The sequence below is a fragment of the Anopheles gambiae genome, chromosome 2 (assembly GCF_943734735.2).
Source record: "Anopheles gambiae chromosome 2, idAnoGambNW_F1_1, whole genome shotgun sequence".
Lineage (NCBI taxonomy): Eukaryota > Metazoa > Arthropoda > Insecta > Diptera > Culicidae > Anopheles > Anopheles gambiae.
In genome coordinates, this window is record NC_064601.1 from 93040217 (window position 1) to 93065632 (window position 25416).

The following is a 25416-nucleotide window of genomic DNA, read 5'->3' on the forward strand; positions in this document are numbered from 1 at the left end:
ATTGACGCTTCTGATGCTGCCGCTGCTGCTGCTGCTGGTAGTAAGGAAATTGTCCTCGCCTTTTTTATGATTATCCGCCATCACAACGCCACCGCGCTAGTGTTGAGCGGGCGAGCTGCTGGCGGTGGGAAAGCTGAGAAAATTTTCATTAAATTCTTCTGCCATTTTGCACTCCGTCTAACCGACCCCGCAGCTTTGCGAGTTTCGACCGGGACCGGTTCGGTATCAGTTTTCTTGGGTGGAGAGGAACTTTCCACCCCTCCCCTTAAAGGGAAAGGGTTTTGTATTCCGCCATGACGGAACCATTTGCTGGCCCATCTGTCCGGCTCGCGGAACGGAAATTACGGCCAGCGCAGGATGGCCACACACACACACACACACACACACATACACACAGGATGGATCAAAAGTGAGCCAAAGTCAAGCCCGGGGAAGACAAGGGTTTTCTCATGGCCCTTTGGCTTTGCCAAGTTCCCAAGTCCCTGAGGGTGGGAGGGTGGCCGTTGTTGGCGTACGTTCTCGTCATCTTCAGCTCTTTAGCGAGGATGAAGGGGGCTGGGAAGGAGGAGGTTGGATGGAATTGTTAGATCTCTAAATTAGAATTAAGCGGATCTACGTGCCGGGAAATTCAAACGAAATTTCCGGCGACCAACGGCTGCGACCAGCCTACAAGCAGTGTGGATTATTTGCCCAAGATATAGAGAGAGAGAGAGAGAGAGAGAAATACGCTATCGCGCACTGTAGAATTGATGGCATTTTTGGAAGGCGCTCTTGGAATGGTTCGAGCGCTTCTAATAAGCTGCTGGTTTGGTCTCAGAGTACGCCAAGAAGTTACCGCTGTACCAGCGCAGCATCTAGGGGGGAATTTACAAACGGTTTCACAGAGCAAATGTGGAACGTTTTGCGTAGGTTTTGTGTGCTTGAAAGTGAGGCCACCTTCGCAGGATGTCATCTGCATCTATATGATTCACGGTTCAAGACCGGTGAAGGATGTCGCTCGATGTGGATGTTCTGATAATTTTAGCCACTTTATATGGCTCCGTTTCTCAGCACACACCTCTTCCACACGAAAGACACGTTCGTCGAACGGGACACACAGAGGCGTTAAGAAGATGCCTCATTATCACTGTCGCTTGGCTTTTTTCTCCCTCTCTCTGTGTTTGTTCAATCAGCAGATTCGCCACAAACTCCCACAGTAGTAGTTCACCGCAGCAGCCCAGAGGATTCCAACCTTTGCCGAAGAAATGCCCTACCTAACCCTACCGAGAACTACTTTCCAAGCGCTTTTTCCCTTATCAAGCCAGCCCTATCGGGTTAGGCCCGCTGAAAGCCACATGCAACGGTGCCACCATCAACTCCTACTGGGGGTGGGGGGGGGGGGGGGGGAAAGAAGGATGGACAAACGGGGCATAAAGGTTGCGCATAAAGTTTTGCATAAAATATGATAAAAATGAGATTAGCGCCGGACGAGGGTGGAAAATATAATTTTCAAAACTTTATCTTAATAATTCGATGGGCAGCGGGCGAGGTTAGGAGCGTGAAGGGCGTGCTATTTGCTCTGCAACTCCCGTATGCCGTTTTCCCGAGTGCTTTTCTACGGGGTGCAAAATAATGGCCAGATTTTCATTAGGATTCTTTTTCTTACACTTTGCATCTTTCGATCTGGGCTGGAAAGCTCACACTATTTCGGGTTTTTTCTTCGGTTCCTCGTTTGTTTGTTTAGTTTGAGTGCTTTTGCGGCGGCATGGGTTTCGGAGCTGCTTTTACGCTGCTAGCTAATTATTGGAAGAGTTTGCTTTAAAGAAGCTTATTTAAAAATTAAATTCAATAACAGCTCAACAACCGACCGTGCGAACCTGGTTGCTCCAGGTGGGTTCAAGCGCTTCAATGGTAAGAATTCTCGTTGCCTTATCGCGCCGTGTGCATGTTGCAGCATAAATATTCGTTCGCAAAAGATTCCTTTCCGCCTCTCTTGCGATGGGAAGAACGAGGCGGCTAATTTGGGATGCTGAATAAATCTTCTCCTGCACTAAAAACAAGCTCTAGGGAGGAGTGGTTTGTTTTTTTCCTCCCACCGGTTCCTTCGAGCGACAATCCTTTCGGGCGCACAAACCATACCCGTTTACCATCCCCGGCTTTGAAATGGGTAAGATTTTATCAGCAATTATCGGTACCGCAATAAGAGCTGAAGAAGGGTGGAATGAGTCTTGCGCCCTTCGTTTTGCGTCCAGCGACAACCCCACCACCACGGGGCACTGTGTTACACTACATTAACTTTCAATTGTTAATCTGCATCTTGGAGAGGCGGTGGTGGACACAAAAGGACACACACACACACAGCAGAAGGGAGCGACTTTTGAGCAGTTTTTGGAGGATTATGTCTTGCCGTGGCAACTGAAGCGTTACCGATCTCTTACCCGATTGTAGCTGCTGCTGGTAGGCAGGCAGGCAGGCGGGTCAAAGCGTGCTGAATCGTGACTGGCGAGGCTTACCTGTAACGAAAAGTCAACGAAAACATAATAACGTTAGTGCTTGGGGCAGCATGGATTGGCCAACGGAAGAGGAATTATAATATTCATAGTACGAGCATAGTACAGTCGATGCTTCCGGGAAGCCACGGAGTTCGGTGCATAAACAAGAGCTTTTAAATAAAGCCGTTATGATAAATGAGCCGGTTTTTAAGGTTTAATTAATTTGACTGTCAACAAGTTTCGTGGTATCGAATTGTTTTCATAGCTTAGAGCTCTATTATACGGCTGAGAAAATAATATTATTTTAATTCAAATTCAAGATAACACAGCAGTATGGCGGAGTGGAGTTTTTCTAATTGAATGGGGAATAGGTAAACTTGGTTTTTCTTACGGAAAAACATCATTCAAGGAACATTTTAAAATGGTTTTCAATCTCTAATAATGGAACAAGGCAATATTTCATGTACTGAGCATACATTAAGGAGTTTAGTGATGCCAGTTGCATGCCTTTAGGCGAGTTGTAAATAACTATATTCCATGTAAAACTCGTCTAAGTATTGCATACCCTTGGCAGGACGTTTTGCAATGTCTTCCAGCAGGATCAGAACCTACACAACTACCAATAGTGTGAGAACATAGTTCCTGTGTTTACAAAATCTATTTTCAATTGAATTTTTTACACCACACCATTACTTCTCCGTTCAACAAATAGCTGCGCGGAAGAGCGCACTAACTTCATTTCAGCCGAGAGCACACTTAAAGCCGTGAAAAGCTTCGCCTGCTCGATTGGAAGTTGAACGAGCTTGCTTCGACATGGCTCACGGCTGCCACCCGTTTGCCAGAAGATGCCAAAGATGGCTTAGATATTGTGAGGTAATGGCAGGATCGCATAAACCGATTTCGACGGCACATTACGCCTTTACGGCAACAAATGTTATCACTGTAATGCGCACACCATCAGCGCTAGATGAACTAGCGCGGCCATATCTAGCCCCCTGTCAGTGCTGGGCGGTGTTACTGGCTGTTGTTGTTGAGCCGTCGAGTTTCATGAAAAGCGAACGAGTTGCAACCGATATTAGCCACCGGGGCGGCCACGGGGCTGCAAACAGTGCGGGGCGGGAAGAAATTCGATACCAGTAACATATGGCACTTCCATTGAGCCGTACCACACACACACACCGGGTGGGATGATGGGTATTGGCATCTGTGTGTGTGTGTTAGTGTGTTTGTGTGCGTTGTTATAGTTGGTTGACAAAGTACGTATGTCGGAGATATATCCCCCTGCCAGTGGGAACAGCAAACACCGATTGCTACTAACATGGTTGGCACTTGATGACATTCGATGTTATAGCCATTTTCTGCGCGCCCCTTCCTGCGTTTAGAAGTGTGTGTGTATTTGTGGGAGGGTAGTTGGTAAGCATTCTTGAAGGCGATGATACCAGCCCAGAGATTGGAATAACTTTCTCGTCCCCACCATCAGTTGTGTGCTTCTGTCGGCCAGCATCGTCATCATATCGATTGTCGATTTGTGGAGACAGTGCATGGTGGTACATGCAGGCATTGCAAGAGAAGTGCAAGTAAGTGTGGGAGTGTTATTAGAGCAAAGTTGAGATATCAGGCATGTTTTGGTGTTTGTTACGAAAAAAATGACACAAAAAGTCCCATTCGAGCTAACACCGAGCTAGATGGGGAAGGAACATGCTAATGATTACGCTCTGATGAGATAGGTGCATAACCCGTAATACGGTGCATCATTAGCCGAAGGTAATGGGATTCCAGGAGCAAGAAAACCAGCAAACGCGTAGCTTGCAGGGAGAAAGGATCTATGTACCGGAGGAATAAATAGAGTAACTATAACTAGGAACTGCAGGCGTCTTGGTTAAGTTGAAATTTGTGTTTGTATTTGGTGCCGTGACCAGGATATTTCCAACAGGCTATACGTGTCTATTTATCTTCCATCGCTCACCATAATCACACATCCAAGTTAATGACACGCAGCGCGGGTAATAAAGCAACGCATTCTTTTCAAACAAATCGCTATTCAGCTTTCATCACACGCACACACACTCACAAACTGTAAGTTCAATCCCACGCGTTATCTTTACGTGCTACCTTTGCGCTGTTTGATAGCGTCGCCAGTGCTCAATTACAGACCCGCCCGTTTGATGCTGTCATCGCCGCTTGCCGTATGGTATTAGTGAAACGTACACCCTCCTCTGCCAGCGATACGCTGGCCATACGCCCGTTAGGGCCTAACCTTTACACTGCTGCTGCTGCTCTGTTGCGCTCTGGGTATTGCCGGGACCTGATGATTGATAGGCGGTATAATCAATCATCATACGCGTTAAAACAAGACGCCTTGCGTAGGACTGTATTTGCGCACGCAATACGCCATCATACGCATGCATACAAATGGCACGTTGACACAGGGATAATGTCCAACGGAGCAAGAGGCGGGATTTGAAAACACGCACGCGAGGGTGCGAGAGAAAAGAAATGCCACTTTAAAGAAAGCTCCTCCACACATCGTAGTGTGCGAGTGCTGTCCGATACAAGATGCAGTCCGAACCATTGGATTTCATCGCTCGCTGGTGGTTTGGAGAATGGTAGACAGGCAGCCATGCGAGCACTGTTCTACGATTGCATGATCCGGAAGTAGCTCAACACGAACGTACGTGAGCACGTCCGGCCGGGAAGTATCACCAATGGGACAACATTATAAGCTACAGCAAAAGAACTCGCTCCCATCTGTCGTCGTCGGCCATATCGGTGTGGCTTGATGAAGGAAGATGAGCAACCCTCATCGAGCGGAGTTGGTGGACTTAGAGGCTACGACCGGGCTAGTTGACGACCGAAACGGTCCGATTGTCACGTAGTGATTAATCGAATACGACACGCTTTGAAACGCGCCTTGGATGATGCGTTCTGTGGACGATTCCCTTCCAGCAGGACTCTATCATCCGAACGAGTCGGTCGGTTTGGTCGGGTTGGGGAAATAATTGTGGGCTAGATAATGCATGCTGTGATTATTATTTGTGCTCTAATTGACGCCGGTTGGCTTATGAATGGTGTAGTGGGGCGCTTCCAAGGGAAGTTAGCTTTACCAAGCAATCGGCGCTCGACAGTGCAATTAAAATCTTCAGCAGGACCATTCGGTTAAGGGCTCTTTGATTGGAATGGACAACCGATGCTGATGGACCATTGATTGTTCTTTGTTTGCTGATCAGATTGGTTGCCTCTATCCTCTCGGAAAAGCATCGCAGGAACTTGAACGTTTACTTAGAACACTTTACCGTATCTTGGGAATGGCGTCGTCGTCTTGAGGATTCAAGATTGAACAAGCTCTGACGAAGCACCAAACCGTTTACCGGGTGGTCATCCTGGCCACTAGGCTCAGGTTCAAAATGCCGGCGGAAGTATTTCATGCAAATTTTCTACAAAATTACATTCCTCCACAGCAAGCACAAACCTCCAAACGATCGTTATCGTTTCGATTAATTGTTTCCCTTAAGCATCGGCATCCATTTACCTTCCCAGGGAGTTCCTTATAGAAAATCGGGATGAATAATTTTCGCACCTCGCGAAAGCATAACAGCACACCAGGCCCCGACCGCAAATAAATGAGTTCTGATAACGAATGAATTCAGATGATAATGATTGAAGATTGAAAGGATGATGTGCTGTTGTGCGGCTTTTTTTTGGGATAGAACACATCTCACTCTCTCTCTCTCTCTCTCACTCACTGACTCTTTCCTCCATATACCAAAATTCTATTGTTATATCTAGGTCTTTCCTGTACCTTTCTCCGTGGAAGAGTAAATTTTATGGCAAAGATTAATGATGTTGGGCCGGTTTTTGCGGGTGTTCGTGGAGCATAGAAAAAAAGGCGAACAAAATTATCCTTCCGAACGGTCGGTCACTGGAATGATGCTAGATTCTTTGCTAATGGTAAACGATAGCGTCCCATGGTACAGAGCACCGAGCGATAGAGGAAACGGCACGGGTCCTGACGGGTATGACACGACCGACACGATGATAACCATCCATCCCCCCGCACATAGCTACTCCCTTTTTGGGTTGGCGAGGCGGGAAATGTGTTCCGGTGGTGTAAATAGCACCGGCAGCGAACGCACGCACTCACGCGATCGGCTAGAATCCGGTGTGAATCTCCATTTCCCTTGAAAAGCTGGGCTAATGATTTTCCGGAAGCGGTCCTTTGCTCAAACGCACTAAATGTGTTGCTTCATTCTCCAACGGCGGGGTTGGTTCTCCTGGGTCCTGGGCAAATAACGTAAATATTCCCATTATCCGTTTTCCCTGTCCATTTTCATGGGTGAGCGAGAAATAGACGTGTGCACACGGCTGCTGCTGCTGCTGTGCCGGAGCTCTCCAAGAATGACAAATGGTAATCCGATTTATACAATGTATAAATTCTGGAAAGTGAGTAATTAAAGCCGGGGCGCGCTAAAGTTTAGCTCGCTGGAAACTATGGGCACCCACAGGGAAGCTGCTGGTAAACACTGCGGAAGTTTGTACAAAACGATTTTATTGACCTTTCCCAAAGCACCCAGAAGGTAAAAGATAGGCCAATTTAATATGGGTTAATAAGAGCTTGAAAGGAGCGTTTGTTGGAGCATTAGTTTGTTTAGAATTGAATATAATAAATGAAGCAGTTGAAAACAAGACCTCACTCTCTTTCATCGCTTTCGAATCGCTACCACGGTGGGATTAATCGCCATGGCACTTAAAGCACTCTTGCCGAACTTGAACTATTAAAGTGAACTTGTGTTCGCGTTCACAGACCATGCCGCCCCCCCCCAGAACAGAAGGGCAAAGCCATTCCCATGTGTGACTTGATGAATTGGTGTGCCGGAATCGTGTTCCGCTGGGCTGGGCTGCATGTGGAAGCCGAAGATGGATTATCATTACAAATCCAGATGGATGCTCACGAGCGATCTTGCACAACAAGCTGGGCCGAGCTCGGAGCACCAGCGCAAGATGGATGAGCACCCTGGCTGGATTGTTCGCTACATTTGCAGTGCGAGTGCCATGGCAGCAGCACGGCAGCAGCGGCTGCTGGAAAAGCCCAAGCCAAGACATCCAAAGCGACAGTAATTAGAGAGTTTATGGAAGAGTGAAAAGAAAACAAAAAGGCTAAGGCTTCCCCAGTTTCAACAGCCTCGACGTCGCAAACCATTTCCCAGGAAAATTTCGGCCCACATACTTCCGGGTTCGCTTGCCCCTAGCTGTGTGTGCCAGCTGGATAAGCAAGATCTGGTAGAGCATCGCCATCACCACCACCCGGGAAACGGGTTGGGGCCCGCAATTGCACCACGAATCTGATTTCGGTAAATGGATTTATGGTCTTATCATGCACCCGCCTGGATGCAGTACACTCTAGCTCGTTTTCTCTCTCTCTTCTTCAGAGCATCATGTAGTTCTAAATCACGTAGGAAACAAATCACCACCACATTCTGCATACAGAGGAGAGGGCACAACGATGCCGGTGCGGGTCGGGAGAGTGCTGTCAACGTCATATCCGTGTGGTTTCCGGTATTTTGCCTACCGTGGAACGAAATTCCTGCACCCCAAAACCCGTTCGCAGCAGTGAGATTTTGGACAACAATTCGCAAGGATGTGGTTTTTGCGGAGAGTACAAGGCAAGCTTTTCTGCAGGTGATTCCTACGATGTACTAGTTTAGCTGGCAGCAGCAGCTGGCAACTTTGCGCCGGTACCGAAGTGTAGTGGAATTGTTTCGGACTGATTGAATCTCAATCATGCAATGCGCCCTACGATTGGATGATTATTCTTTCCAGGTATAAGATGTGTTGAGGTTGGTGGTGGTGATGGATCAGATCATCGGCTTTTCATTGTCGGTAGGTTTCGATTTTCCATCCGAAAGCGGTGATAGGAATTCCAGACCAATGCAGCGGAGGGTGAAGAAATTCCACCCAGGTATGGAATTGCTCCTTGCAGACTTGCAGCCTTCCAACACGTACACCGGGTCGGTCTTGAGGGGCTGGGACTTTCTTTAGGTGCTGACCTTTGCCAGCTCCTCCTCTTCAACACATTCTCCCGGGATGGGGGGGGGGGGGATATCTATTCACTCATCGGTTGCATTCCCCTCCGGGTCGATAACATTCCCGAACGTCGTACGTACCCCCCGACGGCATAGAAAACTGATTATAGTGCCTGCCACGTTTAAGAGCTTCAGCCACGATGGGAAGCTGCCAGTGATGTACGATTTTAATCGAGCTTTTTGCACGCTCGCATCGCAATTTTTTTTGTCAGCATATCGGATACACACGCACATTCTCTCGCTCTTCTTTCCTCTCTCCCTCGTATACCCTCTTTGGGCTGTCTCTCCACATCCAGACGCCTACACACAATGGGCGACAATTTTATGCGGGACTCGTAAGCGCTTTGAAGCGTGGAAAAATTGCACACACACACACATCCAAAAAAAAAGAAGCTCGTGCTACACAATATGTCCGCCTCTAAAGAGGGGAATGGTGAAGAGAGGCTCCACCACCAACCTCCAACAGCAGAAGTTTACCGAAACTCGGTAGCTTCGGTAAACACGGCCTTTCCTGCACCCGGCAGCCCGAAGGGAAACGACACAATATGTCTGCGTCGGCACAACATGAACATGATTGTAGGACGGGAACGTGGAATGTGATGGGGGATAAAAGACCTGAGTGAGTGAGAGGAGAAGAAGCAGCAAAAAAAGCGAGAGTTTCCGCAGCCCAAAAAACTTTTCGATAATTGAGTTTAACAACCTTCCGACGACAGCGGAGCAGCCACGTAGTGGAGGTAGTAGTAGTAGTAGTAGTAGTAGCACATGGCCAACCGAGTCTCTTGCTTCGAGACTCGTTCCGCAACAACGAAAGGTTTGAGAAAATGGTCCGTCCTCCAATAAAACTGCTGCAGAATTACTGATAGAAAGGGAACGAAACAGCTCGGCTTTACCACAACTCCAGTATTCTGGCCTTTCCTGGCTTCCCTGGTCACACAGACAGATTTGCACAGCCGGAACAAATTTAAGTTTGACAAAATGTCATGCGGTTTGCATCTAATTAAACTTGCTCATTTTTCATCGGACGAGATTTGCAAGTTCGTCGCAACTTTCGACCCAGTGTGTGTGTGTGTGTCTGTGTGTGTGTGTGTGTGTGTGTGTGTGTGTGTGTGTGTGAGTGAATGTGTCTTTTCTTTATCGACAGGATGAAACACAACCGACCAAAACAGGAGCGGTCTTTTGTGCGGAGAGAATGGAAAATGGGAAGAAACAGAACGAATGCCTTTGAACGGGGATGCCACAAGTGTCAGTAATTTAATTGTGACGTTTGTGGTGTGTAAAGTTGCCATACCGCTTGTACGGTTCTTGTATGGTGAACTTGTAGGACAGATCAAGCTAAAGGACTTGACTTATTAGACATCTTTATAATTTGTATTTAAACTCTTTGCTTGCTACTTTAAAGGGTCAGGCAAAGAAAAGATCGATTATAAATTTTAATTACGCCGTGTCATTGGTGCCACCGTGGCCACCGCCAGCGTTCCATATGGTAGCAAACCCAAGGGGACCATCTGTTGAAGTACTCCAGCAGCCCAACCATTCACCACCACCACCACCACCTTCAAACTTTGTCGACGACAACGCCGCTGTATGTTGTAAGAGATTGGATTGCAACCTTTTTTTTTTTCTTCTTCGGAACCTTTCTTCTTCTTCCACGGGGTACGTGATAAAGTTGCAATTCGATTCCGGATCTGTTTCCGGGTTTTATGCCCATCGCTGCCCTCTCGCTCTCTGCGCTTATCTTCCGCTGCGTGCGTAGTACGCACAATGATAAGCGCACCATGCCTCCCGTTTTCCGTGCCTCGTTATCTGCTCGTCTCTGATACGGGGGAATCTCGTGCTGGCGACAGATTGACAGTAACAACCTTCCACATACATACTGACGCACATACACACACATACACATACGGGCGAACCCGGATGGTTTGTTCACACTTTCGCCTCACAGAGATTGTTGTTACCGATTGTTTATTTATGCGCAATGACATCAAACAACCACCATGCTGCTGCTGCTGCTGCTACAGCTCTTCATCTTCGCCCTGCAGGTTGGAGGTGACAAGGTTTAAACACATCACCAATAATGCAACAATGACGACGACAGGTGTGCGTGTGTGTGTAAGTATGGCAGGGTGATGAGAGTGGCAAACTTACTTCCGGCACTTTGGATGGCGGTATCTGTTGAACCGGATGGACACACACACCAGCACGCACTCACTAGCAATGCCACGTGATAGGGCGCTTTCCGACACAACTCTGACACTATTATGACCGAAACTGTAATTATACCTTTGGTTATACCTTGGAGTGCAGAGAGAACCAAAAAAAAAAAACACACACACAACACACACACCACAACCGTGCAAAAAGCTTCCTCCGGGAGCAAACAATATGGTACGACGTGTGGCCTTTGATTGGTTGCGCTTAACCACCGCTCACACACGACGAGCGCGTACAATAAGAGCACATCCCCACATATGGCAAGCGCTGATTGGACACTTGATACACAATATGGTATCGATATGGTATCCGTGGGGAGAACAATTGTGCGCTTCCGTATGGACAGGATGTGCGAACGTAGTTACCAAAGAGCCTACCTACTATGTATCGCCAACGGCTCGAACGTTCGGCAACTTGTGGAGCAACACAGCGACACTAACGATCACTACCCACCGCGCACTAAGCGTTACACCCGGCACTACACTAACGAGGGCTTTTGACTTTTGTACCGCGCGCACACACACACACAAGGACTGGACACGCACGCTACCCTTCTACCATATGGTTATCGTGCCTTCACGCCCCACCGGTATAACGGGGTGTTCTTTCACTTCCGATGGGCTAAGAACCGCGGCCGGTGTTGGCCAAAAGCTCTCGTGTTGCGAAAATGTCCACTCCCCCCCTCTTCTGGGCAAGGACAAACCAAATGACAACAAACCGAAAAACCCCCGTAAAACACACACAATCGAGGAAAACAAAGGTTGGTCACAATGGCGCGCGGACACGAAGCAGAAGTACGCGCGATGCCGTCTTGTGCGTTACGTTGCGTAGCGTTGTGACGAATGAATGAATCTTGCGACTCCCTCTCCGGAACCGGGGTACCGCCGCAAACACACAAGCACACACCGTGCGCCCGATGACCCGACCCCTTGCCGATAGTGAGCGAACGAGCGCGCGCCCTGAGAGTCTTCGGGCTCTTCTTGGCGGTGTTCTTACGCCCTCGTCACGAGGCGAGGAGAGTTGACACAAACAAGCAGGAGGAAGAGGAGGGAAAAACACACACACACGCACACACGCAGGAAACCGGCTCACACACTCACGCATACAACGCCCCTCTTTTTTTTTTGAGAGGGATGGAATGCGTGTGTGAGATGTTTACACGAGATGGTGATGATGATGGTGATGCTGGTGCTGATGATGACGAATATTTGGGTCTCACGGAAAATGGTCCATATCATCAGTTCGTTACGGCGAGTGATGACGAATACCGGGGCGCGTCTGCTGCTGCTTCGTTCGCTCGTAACGGAGCGCTTTTTTTATCAGCGCTCATGCGCGCTCCGAGCGGATAAGTGAGATGGTGGAACGCAAGAGAGCGAGAGAGTGCAACGATCGGTAACTCTCTCGGTATTGGAAAGAGTTTGTAACGATGCCAATGTACTTAGATGGGGATACTAAGGGTATAGCACACCTCCCCCATGAGTGTGAGCTACGATTTTGAAGATCGTACGGCATCTCACTCACTCGCCGCTCGCTCAACGAGACCGAGACCGACGCTCTTGCTCTGGGGTTTCCCTCTTACGGAAACGGAGCCTCCAGGAAGAGTCAGATTTGTCGGACGTCATCTGGTTTATTCACTTACTGTGTATCGCCCCGGTCCGTCGTGCTCTCTTCACACTCATCGCCGCTCACACGAGAGTGCCGGGCGTACGTACGCAACAACAGCGGGGAAAATAAGGGACCATTTCTCGTTGGTTCCGTTTTTTTCTTCCTTCTTCAATTACCTGACCGGATCGTGTTTTTGTCACCATTCCAGAGATGTGCCCTTTTCCGGCACTCACACACACACACACAATCACCACGAAGTTTAACAGCGTGACTGATTTTGACCGACCGATAGCGGCACGAACCATAAGCTGTGGCAATGTCAGTCTACCCTGAATGACCATCGGGAGGATTCTTCTTCGGCGGCACTTTTGCGCGCGTAGGACACCCGTACCCCTGGAATGGTTATTTCGGGTACGTGCCGATGGTGTGCCATCCGTTTAATCACGTCGAACCGTTGCGGCTCCAACGTAAGCCAAAAAAAAAAAAGATGTGAGATTTAAGATTGCGGTTTGCTGATAAGCGCACTGGGCAAACTGGCGACGACCTGGCGACAACATGTTCAATTATTATACTGTATCCTTCTGTGTACCAGTGTGTCTGCCACCATCGGGGTGTGTGTGTGTGTGCTTGAAAGACGTGAATGCTAGAATGCTGCCACCGTAAAGCAAGCCGGTATCAGGATTAAACATTCAACTTCCTTGCAGCAATAATGAATCGCCCAACCGTAACGTGCCGATTCATGTGGCATTTGCATCAAGACCCGTGCTCAAGCGCATCGTTGCGTAAGCAAGTCAGGAAGCTGGCACCAGGCTCTACGAGCTCTCGAACTACTACTGCTTACACCCCCCACTGGCAATTTGGCATGCTGTGCCGTTCGGAGCGCATTCATCTTAAACCCTTACCCGGGTAGAATGCGGGTACGCGCGCTTTACTTCGACAGCATTCACACGGGCTCGATCGGGCAGCAACAATGTAGCCATAATCCCACGCATTGAAATGGATTTTCCTGCTTTCTACTTTCCTTTGCTTTTGCTTTTCTTTTTGTTCACATTCTCCGACGCAGATCTGTTCCGGTCGGGGTAGTCACGTACCAAACTCGGTGGTGTGGTTTTCTCGCTAACTCGGAGCTGTCAACAGCTCTGTTTAATGGCACGACAATGGATTGGAGTGACGGGCTCGCTTTAGCCGTTATGAGTTCTTTCTTTTAATACGCTCTTACTTGATGCTTGATGAATATTAGGCTTTATTGAACGTTCTTTGGAATAGAAACGTCTTCTGAAACACACAATTAAGCTCATATATCTATCTCGTTTGAATAATGTAAACAGTAAGCATCAGGAAAAGGTCACAAAAAGCGATACTTTTTGAAAGATGCGTTGCTCATATTCATTCACATGTTATATTTCCATTCACAAATCAAGCACCAATTCACAGCCCACATGGAACTTGTGTGGTGGCAATGCTAAAAATAAGCGTGCCTAATTAATTTTCCCATTTCCATATGCATGACGAGAGGCAGAAATCAATTACAATATCTTCCCGAACGACCTTCCGAAACTTGAAAACGGAAAGTAAATCACAGCTCAGTGACCTGTTCCTAATTCATATGTGCCTTCTCAACATTCTCCGGACCGTACAGTGGGCATACGGGAATCAAAAGAGCGCTCCAACTACATCCAACTACTGAACTTCCCGTAAGGCGGGGCAGGGCAGGGCATCTTGGTCCGGTGCGAAATCTGAACCCCTCGGAAAACTGGCGCAAATTAAAAGGGAAATCTTGTCGTTAAATTAAGCCGATTCCGAACACACACTGTGATGCAACCTTCCCCTGAGTTTCCGGTTCGCTAGTCACCCGGAATGTCCAGTAGAGTAGTCCGATTAGGCGGGATTCTTGCAATAGAGGGAAGGTGTATTTTGTATGTAAAATCTCTCTCTCTCTCTCTCTCTCTCTATCTGATTTGCATGGAATCCCTGAAGACCCTTGCCCTTTTGCGGTGCACCTTCACCTTACGCCATGCTATCCCTGTTGTCCTTTATCTGCACGGGGCATACCTCCATTCATCTACCGTGCACAGGCGGCAGGGGCAGTAGCAATGGCAATGGTCGCCTCCCTTCGGCAAACATTATCATCCCATGTGGTTCCAAGATAAGGCGCACGGGGCGCAACGCCTTCTCCCCGCGAAGCTTAATTACTGTTATCTGCGCCGTGAATCTGAGGGAAATTTTCGTCGGCTGAATTCACCCACAGGCCAACCGTCATCATCGCCACCATCGTCATCATCATCATCGCCACCATCGTCGGGGACGGGGGGACCATGCTGCTGTCAACCATGAGGTTCGGGTTTGTCCTTTGCCGTTGAAGCAAACCGCAGCAACTACCAACCGACGACGACCACGAAACAAGCTGGTACACGGTGGTGGGACCTGCTGGAACTGTCCCAGACTTTCGCCAGTCGTCATCCAACTGGGAGGCTATGTGTGTGTGTGTGTGTGTACCACTCCAATGAGACTGCTTTCCACCGGCCCAGAGTCCCCAAAAAACGTTGTCTGATTTTGGCAGCACCGAATGCTGACGGGGTTTTCTGGGGAAATTGGGGAAAAGAAGAACCCAAGACCGACCCGCTGCTGGCTTGGGAAATGTATGTGTGTGTGTCTGCGTGTGTGTGAGTGCGGTTCAGTAGCAAGATAAAATGCAAACAGGAAAACCCCCAAACTCCTACTCTTCTTGCTCCCGCGGAATGGCCTCTTTCACTCACTTCGCTCTGCCCGGTGCAGATGTACTCCGGAAGTTCCGGTTCCGGTTGGATTCCTTCAAAAGGCGGCGGTTTTGCGGGATCGAAAACTTGTCCTGCCATACATACATTCGTTCTCGGTCGCCATTTCCCTATTCCTTCTTTTCGACCGGGAAGATTCTTCAAAGAGCATGTTCTTGGCTAGGTTTCTATGCCGCAAAGAAGCAGGAGAAGTACGCACTAAGGATGTTTGCTGACTCGTACAAAACCAAGTAAGATGCCAGATACCAGGGAAGTTGGTGGGCAAACGCTAGAAGCAATCTCAATACACAAGAAGAGCGTTAGAATGGAATCGAGTACGAATGAAGGTGAGCACCACCACCAAAGCCCAAAGAGATTGCCCGGCACGACTTTCAGAGACGATCTTTTCTGTCTTATGATTGATTTTTGCCTGGTGCTTTAAAGCGATTACGGCAAGCGGCGAGGCAATACGAGTCAGAATTCATAGCATCTCGCACGATCCCATCGCGCTCATCTGTTATGAATAAAGCCACTCGTGGCTGTTTTAAAGCAAATACAGTCAAAAACAACTCCCACATTGATTACGTTTCAATGAGGCAGCGATGGGGTAATTGAATTCCTGTTCCAGGAACCAGTGGCGCTACCCCCACCCGAACTCGTCCCGGGCTGGCTAAACTAAATTAAGGGAGAGTCAGCTGCCATCATCCCTTCAGGTCCCAGGATTGGTTATACATGTCCCACACCGACCGGGTGTAGTTACGTACATTGAGTTTCAGGGTTTTTTTCCTTCTTTTTACCTCCCATTTCATTCCTTTCCTACCGCCGACAGGTTCGCCTGCCCGCAAAGCAATCGAAAGGATTGATAAAGAGTTGCACAACGATCTCGGTGACATCGGGACGATGGTTCGCATATCAGAGCAGTGCCGCCTGGCATTCGGCAGCCCGTAGCAAGTCCGCAGCAGTCCCCTTTGGACCACGGAGTCCGACAAATATTTGCCAACCGAAACCGCGCAAAGTCAAAGCAAACGGGAAGGATGATGATGATGCCCCGTGTGACACACACACACACGGTGCGCAGTTGTACGAGAGGCAATCCCGAAAGCAAGCAAAAAAGGCAACAGTGGAACGGCGAGCTTGTTGAGTACCTTCCGGCTTTCCGGACACAAGGTCCCAGAGCACGATGGCAGCACTGGAAGGTAAGTGGTAACACTGCAAACAGCAAAGAGAGAGAGAGAGAGATATCCTCCGATTGGAGTTTTTTGTTGTTGTCCGGACGACAGCAGGATGGTTACACACACACGGTAAAGCCGTTTCAACCAAAGCGGCCACCATCTTCGTCCCGGGAGCCATGTTGTTTGTTTTCTCGTTACCTCCTCCTGCTCCAAACATTTTCGCGAGCTTTTCGATGTTCACACAATACCAAATCATCCCTCCTCTCAAACCCCGCACACATCCTCGTTTCGGTCATTCGATATGGGGGGAGGCGTAGACATTTGTGCACTTTTGGGGCAACATTTGGCGTAGAGTGCATTTTCGGTAAATCGAAATACACTTGCCTGTTCCTCTCCGCCTGGTTTGAGTGGTGTGGGTACGATATGCCTGATGCTTCCATTTGCTATTATCGGTTCTGGAGCACATGCACACACACACACACACACACACACACACACACACACACACACACACACACACACACACACACACACACACACACACACACACACAACACAGCACCTGCTCCTGCTGTTACGCGCGTTACCGTATTCGGAACCGTAAATCGAGAAACATTTCCGGCACTTACGATAATCGACACGGAAAGGGAACGGTTTCCGACATGAGAAATAAAAATGTATCTTCAGGATAGTAGAAAAAAAACAACACTAATACACAGAGAGCCAAAAAATGTTGAGGTTATTACAACTCGAAAAAAAGGCGTTTAACAACTTGCTCGAATTACTTTCGCAAAGAATGAAGCGTTGTAAGCGTTGTACGTTGTAACGTTACAAGTAAATGAATAACGACAGCAGCTGTACCACACCACGCCTCATCTCGCACCACTTTCCCAATGACGTCATCTAACAGATGTTTGCGAAAGCTTAGCAACAACGAGTCCAAAAAAAAAACTTATAAACGGGGAACTGCAATTTGGAGGAGAATTCCCAGAAATCCCTCACCGCTTGTACTGAGAGCAGTTCACCTGCTCGTTCCTTTCATCAAGCGGCGGCGGAGAGGGGTTTGTTGAAGGGACAACAAGGTAACTGAGATATTCAGGTTACCCCAGATACAATGGGGAGCTTTTGCGGTTAACAGTCGCATGGGGGTGGGATAGCCTACTAGGGAGATAAGGCGAGAATCACTTAAAAAACAATAAAATAAACCATACAATTCCACACACACACAGACACTGTGACGTTGAAGAAAAATGATAGAAAAATGTAATTGCTTGTTGGATGGTGTGTGCAAGCGTAAACCGATCCACAAACACACACAATGAAAAACTTGGCTTATTTCTCTCGCTCTCTCGCGCCTATTTCGTGTAAGCGTTTGAGGAGCGCTCTTAGTGGTATGGTCGTTGTGCACACACACAAACACTAATAAAACCTCAACACACTCCTCATGGAAGCGGCAAGTGCAAGTGAAGGAAAACGGGTGGAAAAGTATTACCAACACAGGCTAAACCTGCTGACGGTGACGATACGGTGAATGGTGTGTGGAGACGACGGATGGAGCGCGCGCAGGAGGCGTTTGGAAACCGTTCCATGACGTCGATGAAGTGTGACGGTTGTATTGTTTTTTAAGAGAGAGAGAGGCAGGCAAACTCGTCTTGTGACGTCAACTCGTTTTGAAAGCGGAATTGAGCGGAATGGAGCGAGGACCAACACGAAGGGCAGCCGTGCGCATGCCGTTTGCCGGAATTTCCATCATATTCCACCTTAACCACCTCCTCCTCCCCATCACCTTTTCAACGCTTTTCGTATTTACGTGCGTGTATGTGTGTGTGTGTTTGTGAGAGAGGTTTTGGAGTGTTTTTATTCAGTTTAGTTTCTTTATAAACCGGAATATGAGCCCATTTGCTTTTTTTGTTAGAAAGAAAGATAGGGAATATGTGGAACGCGGCGAAAACTTCCTATATTAGTCAGAGCACATCGCGTACACCTTGAAAAATGGAAATTAGCTGCGGTGCGGAGACGGAGACTTCCAGGCGTACCAATGAGCGCCAGAAACACTCACACACACACAGACACATTTAGCATTTAAATCACGTCGCAGGCTTGAAGAAAAATTGACTCTCGTCGCAGCAGCAGCAGCAGCAGCAGTAGAAACACGACTCGTCCTCCCCCCTTGACACAAGGATTACTGCCGATGGAAGGACCACGAGCAAATATGTTTTCAACATTCTTTCCGCACCTGCACGGGGCGGCGGTGACACCGGCAGCAGCCATCGGGACCAGGGGGTTTTACTCCCATCGGGAGCAGACACACACGGGGACACAAATTCCCAACCGTCCTCCCCCGCGTGTCAGGAGATCCTTTGAAGGATGGTGTGCTGCGTCGGACCACCCGGAGGAGCCCGGCCTGAAGGCCTGGGGAAGTAAATTATTAAGTTTCTTCCACTGGCGTTGTCTGCTGCTGTGTCAGTTGGAAAAGCCTTGCTCGGCTTACAGCGGGAAATGACGTGCTTTTGTGCACGTTGTTTCCCTCCCCCTTGTTTGGGCTGACTGCTGCTGCTGCTGCTGCGGGGCTACGCCTAAGGTTTGGGCATATTTTCGGAGACACATTTGTCGTACGGTATACCGCGGCGTGTGCGATAAGCATCGGGCAATGAAGCCTTGGGCCGTCCACGCTTTTGTCACGTCATATTTGTGGCGGAAAGAATGTGTCTTTGATCTTTGGCGCTGCGGCTGTTGTGGCCCAGTGACTGTAAGGAAACAGGTAGCCATAACTTACCGTAAGACGATCTACTTCCCCAACCCTGAATGTGGTAACACATTCAAACCCGAAAGACGTGGCGCGGAACACTCCCGTTGGGGCAGCAGTCTGCTTGAAAATGACTAAAACATTATGCAATAAATATAAATTCTCGTTCTTCCAACTTTCACGCCCGAGCGCTACTATTATAAACGCGTCCGCTTAGACCATTACTTTGCAAGACCTGCTCCAGCGCCAGTTTTCAGTTTTCCAAATGCAAAGCTTCTCCCGCGGCTCGGATTAACCCCCCCCCCCCCCCCCCCCCCCCCTAAGAAAACCTACGCGCGCCGTTGATTCGAAAAATATAACTTCCTTCGTTTGCTATTTCGCCGACCGACTGCCCCGGGATTCGTTACGGAATGTTTGCACATTTTTTTTCCACCAGAACCGGAAGCGACTCGGACCGTTCAATAAAATTCCCGATCCGGGTGGTACGACCCCTTTGGGCCACAACCGCGCAAACGAACCACCACATTCTGGTGCTGCCCTGCCCACGGCCCAAGCACGTACGGCGGGCGAGAGAAGAAGAGAGATAGCGTACGACGACGTCAAATGGGCGAAACGAGATCCCCCCCCTCCCCTTCCATTGGTCCAGGGCAGGACATCATTTGCGTTGCAAAAAGCCGCAAGCTTTGCATAATTTTATGAGACCATGCGGTAACCCGTTACGCTTTTGCGGTATTGCGGAAAAATGTGTTTGACGACAATTTTCCCCCAAAAAAAAAACCTTCGCCTGAAAGGCTACCGAAGGATGGGCAAAGGGCAGCAGAGTCGGAGTAGGAAGGTGGCCAAATATATTCATACACGAAATATATGTAATATGTGAGCAAACCTTCCGAAAGACCTGAAAGACTTGTGCTGGAAAGGGAGCGGTTTTTTTCCTTTCTGCTCGGGTAAGTGTGGGAAGCAAAATAAGATTTAAATTGGTAGTAGTCCCATCATCGGTCACGTCATTCGTGCGTTCCGATACGAACGCTTATCGGCTTCACATTAGCATGAGTCAAACTGTAGACAAGTGCGGAGGTTTTTTTTTGGTTGTTGTTACGAATTAGTTTACGAATGAAAATGGTTTGCTTGATTTTATGTACAGTTTTGCGTTTAAAAAAAACGCACCGCAAAAATGTAAAAAGAAATAGAACGCTCCAGAATATCTTGCCCGCAATTCAGAGTGCTGCAGCAAAACCACAACGAACTACACGCACCACCAGCAGCAGCAGCAGCAGCAGCCCCGAGAGCGCTTCCGATAAAGCGCCCCATAAAAATCAACTGAATTTTACCGCGCTCAATCGTTTACCACTTTTCGTTTGCTGCCGCCAGTACCATTCCGTTCCGGTGTAGCGGGTGGAGGGAGAGGCATTAGGGCTCAATTCAACAACATGTAAATTGTGAATCCCCTACGGAGGGCCATCCTTTCAGCCGTGAACCCGTGCAGGTGGTCTCCTGCGCGTTCACCGTCCTAACTGCTTTCAAATAGAGTGTTGTTTGCGAGATGATGCTGCTGCTTCTGTCGCCCTCGAGCTTTTGTGTCGGTGTCAGTGGTTGGTGAAGTAATAACAACTACACAAGCGCGCACACAACAGTACACATTTGTATTCTTATCCTTTTATTCCTTCTTCGCTTATCCCACCGGCAACAAATGATTAAGCGAATTCAGGATCGGTGTGCGGTTTAGTTATTGTAATTCGTTTCCCTTTTTTTTTTGTTGCGTTCCCTTGTGAAAGGGGAGGTAGCACACGCACTAATGCAAATTTAACCGCAAATCAGCATTAAGCCGGCGTGGCGCACCAGGCGTCTCCATCGGTGTGTGGTAAGGAAAAATTCAAATTTTCCATACACATTACACCAATGCACGGACGGCGGCGGTACACAAAACACAAAGCAGAACGAATCGATTCGAAGGTGTCTCCAAAGCATGTGACCAAGGTTAAGGAAGCCTAGAGCTACAAAAAGATAGCCACAGCATCATCGTCATCATCATTTGTTTTCCCGGTGAAAACATTATTCCGGCGGGGCCTTTTTGGACAGGCAAGCTCTAGGTAAAGGAAGCAGAAACACAAATCCAACTCGCCAAATAAAAAAGCCGTTAGCAAAAGGGCTGCATTCTTGCCCATTCTCCCGCCCCCCAAGGGGACGATGTGTTTTGTTAGTTGTCTCGATAGGGAATACACGTGTGTGGCGGCGGCACAGGCATGTGTGTGTACGCGTTCTTTCCTTTCCCTCGTTCCCTAGGTAACATCGTCCACTGTGGTAACATGTAAAACTAAGAAAGAAGCGGCAAAACGATACATCTGGTATCGTTTTTGTTTTGTGCCTAAAGGGATGCGTGCGGTTTTGGACATTTGCATGCGCAAAAATCCTTTAAAAAGAGAAGGTTTCTCCGTATTTTCCTGGGCAATGGTGGCAGGTTCATTTCGTTTCACTAAAGGAAAATATAAAACCAGTGGTAGAATGTTCTTTTTCTTTTTTTACAGGCACAGCTTTCGTTCTTTCGGTCCCTGTTGATTTAGGAGGTTAGTGATAGTGGCTTTCGGTCGGAACGTTTTTCCAGAATTCTTCTCTTCCAGAAAGATGTCCCTGATGTGCAACATCTTTGGCCAAGTGACACATTTTGGACAGGGAAGGGATACCTTTTTGGAATTTAAATATTTCGAAATTTGTTTTATTAATGATTTTATTTATATTCCATTTTGGCGAAACAGTGGACGCAGCTCGTTCTTTTTTAACGAACTCAGGAATTGCCTACGAGTTCTTTAACGAACTCAAATGAAAATAAGCACTAGACCTTCTAACAATTGAAAGCAACGGAACATGAAGCCAGCTGTATGATTTCTTTGCTAGCATTAAACAAATGACTGTTACATAAATGATACTGATCGCTTGGTCCGTTTGAGATTGATACGCAAACATTTGAACACTTAAATAGATGAATCTTTGAGCGGTAAAATATTTGCTTGCCCAAACAGTTATTGATATTGACAGCTGGAGTGAATTGCTCCCTAATAATGATCGTTTCGGTCCCATTTTATTGCATATATACGGGCACTGTTCACTCCCACGTTCAGTATTTAAAAAAAACTTTCAATCATTTTACAACATATCTTAAGAAGAAGAAGAAAAACAAGCAAGATGAGGCTAAAGAAAACAACCCAAACGTAGCAGCGCGGTGGCAAGAGTGGCACGCGGTACTGGATGCCGGACAGGAATGATGAATTAGCTATGGTGGAATCCTGTTCCTCGGACCGTACGGGATTAATCAAAATCCCTTTTCTTCAACCGTAAAACCTTCACCGAAGCTTATTTTACAGAAGAAGAAGAAAAAAAAAACATAAACACACATACCCACATGTATACATCACACGTCCGCCCATGAAAAGCCACTTGTGTTTGGGATACAATTTTGCCAAAAGGAAAACAGAAACCGATCTTCTCCCTTGCCGCCGAACGAACGCCGGGGAGTTAGTTTTGATACTGCCTCTGTGTGGCGCTTTTTTGTTGTTGTTTGTTGCTGTTATTGCCCTTATACCTTTGCACGCCAAAGAGTTTGAAGCAAGAGTCCCTTGGAATCTAAGAATGTTTCCATGCGGTTGATCCGGAAAGCGGGGGGCAAAAACCGCAAAAAGAAATCTTTCGCCGGTACAAGGGATACAGGGGCCAAGAAAAAGGAAACCCTACTAGAGCACATTAAAAAGAACCCGAACGGTCTAAAGCAATATAATGTGGAGAAAAGGCAACACTCGCGCCACCACTGTCCCCCACTGACTGAGGGCTGGAGGCACACGGAAGGAGAAAGTTTGTTTGCACCGGTATACTACATGTATATATTGATACTTAAAACCCCCGGCAGGGCGGTGTGAAGAACACGAGTTGAGTTGAGGACGAGGTTTGACCATGGTTAAATGAAAATCTCTCCCACAGTTCTCCTCCTCTTCCTGCCCACAGTTGTCGATTGAGCCATGGGAAGAAAAAGCTTGGGAAAAAGCGGGCAGCACCATAGATAGGTTTCGGTTCTGTTGTCCATCGTCTTTAGAAGGTTCGTTTCGTGAAAGAGAAACGAAAAAGAACATAGAAAGCAAAAGCAGACGGAAAGAACGATACTAAGCTTACTACTGTGAGTGTAAGCTTGGTTACAAGGCTTCAGAACGGTTGGCTGCGTTGCGGGAAGCGAACGGAGATCTTCTGGAAGAATCCTTGGTAAGGGAAGCCGGCAACTGCAGCGATGTAGCAACGTGATCCATCTTTCGGTCATTTTTATTATGAAATCCGACAGCAGCGTCTGACCGTATTTCTTTAGCCAACAGTTTGAGATGAACGCTTTTTTAAGATGTTGTGCACGATCACGAAAGGAAATGGTGGGTGTGTCAAGGTAACATTCTTTAAAATGTGTAGCTTAAGTCAGAAGTGAAGCTTGCAGGAAAAAATATCCTTTTAAATGTACATCTTTTTTGGTGAAAATATAGGATCAACGTTTTGTGAGGAGGTGCTATTTCATTAATGTTAGTATTATAAAGCATTTTGGGCAATTCCGTGCAGTTTGATTTTCAAACAAGATCACATTTTGCAACTAAAGTTTTGGTCCTTCGAGCCGGATCAAGCTAAAGGAAGTCGCCGTACAATTCGGACAAACATCTTCTACCAAGCATTACATATTTATTCCACAAAAAACCACATAAACTTTAACCCATAGACATCCAGATTGTCCGTCAAAACGTGTCCGGGGGAGTCGCATCTCTCAGTCCGATCTTTAACACCAGGAAATGGAATAATTGCGTGGCGGGCAAAGTTGAACCTCTGGACGAATGAAAAAAAAAAAAACAAATAACTTTGCTTCTTCGTGCACTCGGCGAAAACTTTTCGCTTTCTCTCCGAAAACTTCCTGCCCCACACCTTCACCGTCAGTGGGTTCTTGGTGTGCGAGATTGTAGTTCCCGTTTCCGAGCGGCAACAAAAATCAAAACCCTCATACACGGAGGAGTGTAGCCACCATCTGCTCCATTTTGCTGACCATTTCTGGCAGATACATCTTGTGACCACACCGGCAGCGTTCCATTGGCCGGGAAGCGATGAGTTCGTCGTCACGTGAACGGAAGCGCGGCGTACTGCCAGAAAGTTGTAAAGTTTCCTTTTGGCTCAAACCACACTGCCGCTGAACTAATCTTTGCTGCTTCTTTTGCCATTCGCCGATGCTGTAAGAGGGACCCGTCTGCACTGGATAGAGCTTTCCAAAAGGGTGGGGGGGGGGGGGGGGAAACCTTTTAGAAAATCGTTATTCGTAGCCGTCTTGAATCACGGGAACCACGGAACCAGTACAAAGTCGACCGGTGGCCTGCAGGCTGCAGACGATAAAGTGCTACGCGCTACCAAGCGCTACCGTGGTATCGTGTGTAATGGGCGGCTACCAGCGGGCAAACACAGTGCCGAACTCACTCGCTCATGTGCCGGCCGAACGAAACGTGCACCGGGTACGGAATGGGAAATTATAGGGCTGCACTTAGTTTTCATTAAAAGTTGAGCTGTGCACATGAGAATTGCATTTTTGCGTGTATTTGCGCACATTTAGCGAAGCGTTTGAGTGTGAAAGATGGAGAAATATTGCACGACGGTGGAGAAGTGACTGCAAGAAAGTGGGGGAGAAGGGGGTTTGTTAGAATCAATAAGTTTGAAAATGGCTTGACGTTCGGGTCCAAGCGAGTCCACGTACTAACTGGGGTGGCGGGAGAATAGTCTTATTAATGAACTAAGGGCAATATAGAATGCTTAACAACGTCCGAAGAATGATAAAACATTCACGAATCGATTCTTGATTAAACTTCAGCACCCGGGGAGGATTTTCTGGAAATAGCTAGCAATGTTCGTGTTCCACTGCAGAAATCCCGATACGTTGTGCCTTGGACGGAATCGATCGGGAACGGGTCCTGTCCCGAATGACTGTAGTGTTCTACCCAATCACCAGGAGCTATCCCAAGAAGCTGCCCTAATATATTAATGACAAGATGTTATCCTTTATTAAATCCAACCAACCTTACCCCCCATCATTACACAGAACCGTCGCCGTACGGTCGTGAGCGTGACGACACAAACCCACAAGGGCGGAACTGCAATACCACCACCGTGCGCGTCAGCAGCATCGGCAGCAGCAGTACCGTAAATCCGCCCACACGCTTAATCATAATTGTTCATCGTGGAACAACAGAAAAAACAACACTACTACGGGCGGCCGCTGGAATCAATTATCAATGCCAGCGCGCAATGGAGGAGAAGTTGTCCGTAGTGGTAGCAGTAAAGCTTGCGTAAAACGGATGATAACCACATCCGAAACGGTGGTCTGAT

General features: G+C 47.8%; 1 protein-coding gene across 31 annotated transcripts in view; it reads right to left on the reverse strand.

The window, feature by feature from the left end:
- LOC1276638 (protein alan shepard) overlaps positions 1-25416 on the reverse strand; it is a 203991-nt gene that overhangs the window by 41821 nt on the left and 136754 nt on the right. For 11 of the 31 annotated variants that reach the window (XM_061645394.1, XM_061645392.1, XM_061645391.1 and 8 more), the window contains one exon: positions 2418-2492. The exons of 18 other annotated variants lie outside the window; for them this stretch is intronic. In XM_061645394.1, the coding sequence (XP_061501378.1) occupies positions 2418-2492 (75 nt within the window). Of the gene's footprint in view, positions 1-2417; positions 2493-10696; positions 10807-11139; positions 11599-25416 lie in introns of those variants that run through there. 2 more of the 31 variants (XM_061645417.1, XM_061645418.1) reach the window with 2 other exon arrangements.